This window comes from Sebastes fasciatus, chromosome 23 (genome assembly GCF_043250625.1).
Source record: "Sebastes fasciatus isolate fSebFas1 chromosome 23, fSebFas1.pri, whole genome shotgun sequence".
Classification (NCBI taxonomy): Eukaryota; Metazoa; Chordata; class Actinopteri; order Perciformes; family Sebastidae; genus Sebastes; species Sebastes fasciatus.
In genome coordinates, this window is record NC_133817.1 from 485,840 (window position 1) to 495,018 (window position 9,179).

At 49.1% G+C, this 9,179-nt stretch overlaps 1 protein-coding gene across 1 annotated transcript in view; it reads left to right on the top strand.

The window, feature by feature from the left end:
- The window catches only part of hmga2 (high mobility group AT-hook 2), a 37,341-nt gene extending 32,729 nt beyond the window's left edge, over positions 1-4,612 (top strand). Inside the window, exon 5 of the mRNA XM_074625628.1 lies at positions 2,060-4,612. Within this exon, the coding sequence (XP_074481729.1) occupies positions 2,060-2,119 (60 nt within the window). The 3' untranslated portion in view covers positions 2,120-4,612. The remainder of the gene's footprint in view (positions 1-2,059) is intronic.
- Positions 4,613-9,179: the final 4,567 nt, after the last annotated feature.

The window sequence follows — 9,179 nt, forward strand, 5'->3', positions numbered from 1 at the left end:
CCGCGGCCTCCCTGTGTCGTCTCACATTAACTGATCTGATGTTTGATTCTGTTGCACAACTCGTACCATAAAAGAAAACCTTCCTCTTTACTTGTAATCAATATTGGGGGCATTTATTATCTGCACTGTGCAGGATCTCTCCAAACCTGTGGAAGAAGTAATACAGTTTTTCCCTGATGATCCGCCTCAAACTCAAAGTACTTCAAGTACAATGGCAGGCTTCTACGCACGCTCTACATCCTGCAGTCAGAATACTGCAACACTAACAGATCACGCTCGTGCTGGCATTACTTCTGAAAGGTTGGGCTGGATGAGAGCACATCTGTATCATGTGTACTGTCTCAGAGAGAGATCCTCCGTGTCTCAGCGTTCATACAGCAGATAATCAGATGCAGTTTGGTGTTGCTGGTGAGAGCACCTCTACCTCCGTTAGACGGAGAGGGAGAATGAGAGCAGAATGGTAATAAGTGAGTGCAACATGACACAGACCCCCCCACCCCTCCCAGCATTCCCTCACACTCCAGGAATCCACCAGCCTCCCTCTGCTCACTGGTGCGGGCCACTTCTTGGTGTGAATGCATAACTCGCCTCTGATTTGTGGCTGTGTGGGAACGGGGCAGAGGTAGTCGGGAGGCGCTGCGAGGCGCTGCGAGGCGCTGCGAGGCGCTGCGAGGCGCTGCGAGGCGCTGCGAGGCGCTGCGAGGCGCTGGGAGGCGCTGCGAGGCGCTGGGAGGCGCTGCGAGGCGCTGCGAGGCGCTGCGAGGCGCTGGGAGGCGCTGCGAGGCGCTGCGAGGCGCTGGGAGGCGCTGCGAGGCGCTGCGAGGCGCTGGGAGGCCCTCGTAGCCGCCAGCCATAAAAATGTAATTTAGCTCTCCCAGTTTGATCGGCTGCTTTATCTCAGCTCCACCAACACCAGCCTGTACAAAACCTCAGACCCCTTCCATTCCAGTAGTGCTCAGGGTGGAGCGGGTGGATGCATGATCCGACAGAATGCTGCAGCCTAACACATGCACATAGCATGACAATGACAATGCATGACAGTAATGGTGCACTGAAACTTGAATCTGACAAGTAAAACATGACACTGGACATGTCAGCTGTTGTAGGAGTTTAGTCTGAGGTCGCTGCTCTGCTGTAGTAACCGGGCAGATGACATGCACCTCGCCGATATCAATGAGGCTCGGTCAATATGATTAAAGCTTCTTTTTTGTCCTCCACCCACACCTCCACCTCCACCACCTTCTTTCTGTCCTGCTCTCAGTTGCCCTCGTCACACATGGTAGCGTTTAGCGGGCCTTTCTAGGACTGAAGTGTGTGAGCACTACTGAACGGCCTGGGAGAGGAAGAGGGTTATAAATAATGTCCGTTAGCCTCCCTGAATAAAATGAAGCCATGTGGAAAATGAAATCCATTTCATCTGCCCCCCCCCACGGTCAGTAGTCCCTGTGGTCATCGTGCATCAGCGGCACTGATGGGAGAAGAGTGAAGTTTAAAGAGTGTGATGGTTGTGCATCAGATCAGGGATGGTTCTGTCTCATCACCCTCATGGTGATTAAGCGTTCACTTTGTTAGCTGCTTCATTAACCCGGTTAACAGCTGACTGAACAGCTCTGGTTGTGGTCATCCTCGTCTTTCAGTGAGACGGTGAGCCGCTCTGCTGTGAAATAAGACAACACAGAAGTTGATTGATCCCGAGGGAACCTGTGGTTCAGCAGTAGAAAGTAGAAAGTAGGAAAGAGTGTGAATATACAGTATGGAGCAACGCGTCCTCAAACCTGAACAACAGAACCGGTCGTGACTCCTAAGACGACGAATACGACCGTTCTATTTAACGCTGGAAAACGCTCGTAGTTTTAAACACGTTGTGAAACAGAACTACTTGGTTAGGTTCAGAAGACGGGGTGGAGGTGAAGAGGAAGGGGGACAGGACTGTGTCGCTCACCTACTGTTAGACACACAGACATATAGAATATATAATATATATATAGTATGTAATAGACATTCTACAACTGAGCTGGAAGACTTTAAATGACTCAGACCGTCTTGTTGTGATTTACAGGAAGAAGAAGAGGAAGAAGAAGAAGAAGAAGAGGCCGGAGAGTCCCCGGAGGAGGACTAAGCTACCACACCATGAAACCTCTACCTCATCCAGCTGTCAGGTCTTTCAAAGGGAACAGACGGCCTTGACCACTCGTTGTTTTTGACTTTGATCCACATGCTTTTCTACTTGGTTTCATTTCAGTTAGAGAATTATGTCCATCTTAGCTCTCCGTCAGTGAACAGGTCAGTATACGTCTGCGTCTTTAAACTCCTCTGATACACGTTTTACATATAAAGAGCATACAGCGTTTATTATAATAAGAATACAATCATCTGATTGGCTGAACAGACACAAACAGAGAAACCAGAACAACACACTCACACTCCTCAGTGAGAAGCAGCTAACACACACACACAGTGAGGGAGGATTCAGGATCCTCAGAGGATCATCATCATCGTTCTGCAGACTACAGCGTGGTACTGAGGTGCTAATCACATACTACTACACACTCTGTCACTGTTTACTGATTCCACCGGGACAGTCTGGACATGTAGAGCAACCGTCTGCTGTTCCAGTATATCAGCGTCGCTTTGAAAACCAACCAGACTAATGTCAGGCCACCAAACACAGGGAGACACACACATCTCTCTGTCCATCATGTTGGCTTACAGACGGGTAGAAGTTGTTACCGTTGAGTCCCCGTACATCATCTTTCCATGTAGAAACAGGCCCATCTTCCTCTATCGACCTGCCTCCAGGATGCATTTAAAGCTTTCATTGTGATGATTCGACCCGGTGTTGCTCGATCGGAGCTCTACCTGAGCTCTGCTCCCTCTTCTACCGGTCCAGAAAACAATAGAACCTCTTTACATCCTGTCGGTACTCCGCTACCAAACCCTGCATCAGACTACTGAATAGCATTTGTTCAGATGTACGTTAACGAGCTGGTGTACGTTCAGCAGCTTCATCCTGCTTGTTGTTAAGCTTTAAAACCTCGACTCCGCAAAGAAATCCACAAAACCTCAAGAACAAAAACCACAAGAACAAACCACACGTTACCTCATGACACACTTGATACCTGGACTTAGCGGACGACTCATCGCGTGCCGTAACTCCAGGAACCTGATTGGTTAAACTGATATGCAATATATCCTCTCATGATCTCAAACTACCTCTGACTCAGCACAACCAGCTAATGAACTCTGTTGCTCAGTACAACGCTGAGCCGATGCCCGGGAAGGCAGCGTGCGTTCACATATCTGTGTTGTAACTTTATACTGTACATTAAAGCGAGGTCATGCCGGTTGCTTGTTGTCTTGTCAAGGAGAAACAGCAATCTGCCTGCAACTGTTCTGTTTGATTCAGTCAGGTGAACACGACGTAATCCGTAAAGAAGCAAAAGTCAGAAACGACGGAGCCACGTGCATCCACAGCTGTTTCACCATCTGTCCTGTTGGTTATGAGGTTATGATAGACCAGACATGTAGAATGATTATTAAAACATAACATTAACATTAACATAACTTAGCTTTAACAACGTTATCTGAACAGCGTTATAAAAGTGAAACCTGTTTCCCCGTTGTGTTGTTAAAGCCCACGTTGAGCTGAGGAGACACTGGCCGTGTTTCCATTCATAGTTTTATGCATATTTTGAAATCGCATTAAAAGCTGTACGGAAACGGCAACATTTGATTGCGAAAAAAAAGTTTTTGCCGAATAAATTCTGCCGTATCTTTTGACCCAATATGACTGATGTGAGGTCTGGACTACGAAGCCAGTTCAACATCCCCAGGGTATCTTCAGTTCTCCACCCTGTAGACGCTGATTAACGGTCTGTGTTCTCTAGATCCGACGGTTGAACTGAGGATGTGTTTACTTCATCACTAGAGAGTTGCCGGATCTCAGCAATGTGACTGAAATGTCATCATAACCTTCAGGCATGATGGTCAAAACGCAAGACAACAACAGACTCTTTCCTTTAACTGGAGACCGACTCTAAAGTCGTCAGTTGTCAGGATTTAAGGCCGTGCTTCAAATGTTAAGGTACGTGTTCATTGGGGCCTTTTTTATCGCGAGGGGACGCTCTGCTTCCCAACATCGGACGCTTGATGGGTGCCACTAGACACAACACACTCGGCTCCTGATTGGACGAACGCTTTCCATCCGTTGGCTGCTGCTCCCAGCTTTCAAACCGGAAACAACACGGAGGCTCGTTTGGAAACTTTCTTCTCTTATTTCACGTAAATAGTTCACTGAGATGTGTTTCTGAAAACATTTGAGGAGAGAAATAATCCATGTTGATGAATCTGTCTTTATTTTAGATCGACAACGTTTATTTTAAAAGATCCTCGGGAGTTTGGAGAGGCGGCGAGTCGCGTCGGACGCCCGTGATTTGCATAAAGTAGACTAGACCTCAACTTTATGCAAATGAGGAGCGGGCGTCGTGACGCCTAGTCTCTCGAATCGCGCCGCCACGCTACCAGAATGCATTGCACGGCTGCTTACATAGACAATGAATGGGAAGCGTGGAAAGGACAGAGCCTGTGGACACGTACCATTACAGTTAAACTGAAAGTCAGTTCTGTTTGGTAATTTCATCTTTGGTTGTTCATTCATAATATCAGATTAGAATTAGAATAGTGAGTAATTGTAGTTGTGAGGATGCCGTCTTTAGAGTTGGTCTCCATCACCACATGGCACTGACTGACCTGACGTTACAGTCTTTAGAGTTGGTCTCCATCACCACATGGCACTGACTGACCTGACGTTTCCGTCTTTAGAGTTGGTCTCCATCACCACGTGGCACTGACTGACCTGACGTTACAGTCTTTAGAGTTGGTCTCCATCACCACGTGTCACTGACTGACCTGATGTTACAGTCTTTAGAGTTGGTCTCCATCACCACGTGGCACTGACTGACCTGACGTTTCCGTCTTTAGAGTTGGTCTCCATCACCACATGGCACTGACTGACCTGACGTTTCCGTCTTTAGAGTTGGTCTCCATCACCACGTGGCACTGACTGACCTGACGTTACAGTCTTTAGAGTTGGTCTCCATCACCACGTGTCACTGACTGACCTGATGTTACAGTCTTTAGAGTTGGTCTCCATCACCACGTGGCACTGACTGACCTGACGTTTCCGTCTTTAGAGTTGGTGTCCATCATCACATGGCACTGACTGACCTGACGTTTCCGTCTTTAGAGTTGGTCTCCATCATCACATGGCACTGACTGACCTGACGTTTCCGTCTTTAGAGTTGGTCTCCATCACCACGTGTCACTGACTGACCTGATGTTACAGTCTTTAGAGTTGGTCTCCATCACCACATGGCACTGACTGACCTGATGTTACAGTCTTTAGAGTTGGTCTCCATCACCACATGGCACTGACTGACCTGACGTTTCCGTCTTTAGAGTTGGTGTCCATCATCACGTGGCACTGACTGACCTGACGTTTCCGTCTTTAGAGTTGGTGTCCATCATCACATGGCACTGACTGACCTGACATTTCCGTCTTTAGAGTTGGTCTCCATCACCACATGGCACTGACTGACCTGATGTTACAGTCTTTAGAGTTGGTCTCCATCACCACATGGCACTGACTGACCTGACGTTTCCGTCTTTAGAGTTGGTGTCCATCATCACGTGGCACTGACTGACCTGACGTTTCCGTCTTTAGAGTTGGTGTCCATCATCACGTGGCACTGACTGACCTGACGTTTCCGTCTTTAGAGTTGGTGTCCATCATCACGTGGCACTGACTGACCTGACGTTTCCGTCTTTAGAGTTGGTGTCCATCATCACGTGGCACTGACTGACCTGACGTTTCCGTCTTTAGAGTTGGTCTCCATCACCACGTGTCACTGACTGACCTGATGTTACAGTCTTTAGAGTTGGTCTCCATCACCACGTGGCACTGACTGACCTGACGTTTCCGTCTTTAGAGTTGGTGTCCATCATCACATGGCACTGACTGACCTGACGTTTCCGTCTTTAGAGTTGGTCTCCATCATCACATGGCACTGACTGACATGACGTTTCCGTCTTTAGAGTTGGTCTCCATCACCACGTGTCACTGACTGACCTGATGTTACAGTCTTTAGAGTTGGTCTCCATCACCACATGGCACTGACTGACCTGATGTTACAGTCTTTAGAGTTGGTCTCCATCACCACATGGCACTGACTGACCTGACGTTTCCGTCTTTAGAGTTGGTGTCCATCATCACGTGGCACTGACTGACCTGACGTTTCCGTCTTTAGAGTTGGTGTCCATCATCACGTGGCACTGACTGACCTGACGTTTCCGTCTTTAGAGTTGGTGTCCATCATCACGTGGCACTGACTGACCTGACGTTTCCGTCTTTAGAGTTGGTCTCCATCACCACGTGGCACTGACTGACCTGACGTTTCCGTCTTTAGAGTTGGTGTCCATCATCACGTGGCACTGACTGACCTGACGTTTCCGTCTTTAGAGTTGGTGTCCATCATCACGTGGCACTGACTGACCTGACGTTTCCGTCTTTAGAGTTGGTGTCCATCATCACGTGGCACTGACTGACCTGACGTTTCCGTCTTTAGAGTTGGTGTCCATCATCACGTGGCACTGACTGACCTGACGTTTCCGTCTTTAGAGTTGGTCTCCATCACCACGTGTCACTGACTGACCTGACGTTACAGTCTTTAGAGTTGGTCTCCATCACCACGTGGCACTGACTGACCTGACGTTTCCGTCTTTAGAGTTGGTGTCCATCACCACGTGGCACTGACTGACCTGACGTTTCCGTCTTTAGAGTTGGTGTCCATCATCACATGGCACTGACTGACCTGACGTTTCCGTCTTTAGAGTTGGTCTCCATCACCACGTGGCACTGACTGACCTGACGTTTCAGTCTTTAGAGTTGGTCTCCATCACCACATGGCACTGACTGACCTGACGTTTCAGTCTTTAGAGTTGGTCTCCATCACCACATGGCACTGACTGACCTGACGTTTCCATCTTTAGAGTTGGTCTCCATCACCACATGGCACTGACTGACCTGACGTTTCCATCTTTAGAGTTGGTCTCCATCACCACATGGCACTGACTGACCTGACGTTACAGTCTTTAGAGTTGGTCTCCATCATCACGTGGCACTGACTGACCTGACGTTTCCATCTTTAGAGTTGGTCTCCATCATCACGTGGCACTGACTGACCTGACGTTTCCGTCTTTAGAGTTGGTGTCCATCATCACGTGGCACTGACTGACCTGACGTTTCCGTCTTTAGAGTTGGTCTCCATCACCACGTGTCACTGACTGACCTGACGTTACAGTCTTTAGAGTTGGTCTCCATCACCACGTGGCACTGACTGACCTGACGTTTCCGTCTTTAGAGTTGGTGTCCATCACCACGTGGCACTGACTGACCTGACGTTTCCGTCTTTAGAGTTGGTGTCCATCATCACGTGGCACTGACTGACCTGACGTTTCCGTCTTTAGAGTTGGTCTCCATCACCACGTGGCACTGACTGACCTGACGTTTCAGTCTTTAGAGTTGGTCTCCATCACCACATGGCACTGACTGACCTGACGTTTCAGTCTTTAGAGTTGGTCTCCATCACCACATGGCACTGACTGACCTGACGTTTCCATCTTTAGAGTTGGTCTCCATCACCACATGGCACTGACTGACCTGACGTTTCCATCTTTAGAGTTGGTCTCCATCACCACATGGCACTGACTGACCTGACGTTACAGTCTTTAGAGTTGGTCTCCATCATCACGTGGCCCTGACTGACCTGACGTTTCCGTCTTTAGAGTTGGTCTCCATCACCACGTGGCACTGACTGACCTGACGTTTCCATCTTTAGAGTTGGTCTCCATCACCACATGGCACTGACTGACCTGACGTTTCAGTCTTTAGAGTTGGTCTCCATCACCACGTGGCCCTGACTGACCTGACGTTTCCGTCTTTAGAGTTGGTCTCCATCACCACATGGCACTGACTGACCTGACGTTTCAGTCTTTAGAGTTGGTCTCCATCACCACATGGCACTGACTGACCTGACGTTTCAGTCTTTAGAGTTGGTCTCCATCACCACGTGGCCCTGACTGACCTGACGTTTCCGTCTTTAGAGTTGGTCTCCATCACCACGTGGCACTGACTGAGCTGACGTTTCCATCTTTAGAGTTGGTCTCCATCACCACATGGCACTGACTGACCTGACGTTTCAGTCTTTAGAGTTGGTCTCCATCACCACGTGGCCCTGACTGACCTGACGTTTCCGTCTTTAGAGTTGGTCTCCATCACCACGTGGCCCTGACTGACCTGACGTTTCCATCTTTAGAGTTGGTCTCCATCACCACGTGGCACTGACTGACCTGACGTTTCCATCTTTAGAGTTGGTCTCCATCACCACATGGCACTGACTGACCTGACGTTTCAGTCTTTAGAGTTGGTCTCCATCACCACATGGCACTGACTGACCTGACGTTTCCGTCTTTAGAGTTGGTCTCCATCACCACGTGGCCCTGACTGACCTGACGTTTCCGTCTTTAGAGTTGGTCTCCATCACCACGTGGCCCTGACTGACCTGACGTTTCCGTCTTTAGAGTTGGTCTCCATCACCACGTGGCCCTGACTGACCTGACGTTTCCGTCTTTAGAGTTGGTCTCCATCACCACATGGCACTGACTGACCTGACGTTTCAGTCTTTAGAGTTGGTCTCCATCACCACGTGGCCCTGACTGACCTGACGTTTCCGTCTTTAGAGTTGGTCTCCATCACCACGTGGCCCTGACTGACCTGACGTTTCCATCTTTAGAGTTGGTCTCCATCACCACGTGGCACTGACTGACCTGACGTTTCCATCTTTAGAGTTGGTCTCCATCACCACATGGCACTGACTGACCTGACGTTTCAGTCTTTAGAGTTGGTCTCCATCACCACATGGCACTGACTGACCTGACGTTTCCGTCTTTAGAGTTGGTCTCCATCACCACGTGGCCCTGACTGACCTGACGTTTCCGTCTTTAGAGTTGGTCTCCATCACCACGTGGCCCTGACTGACCTGACGTTTCCGTCTTTAGAGTTGGTCTCCATCACCACGTGGCCCTGACTGACCTGACGTTTCCGTCTTTAGAGTTGGTCTCCA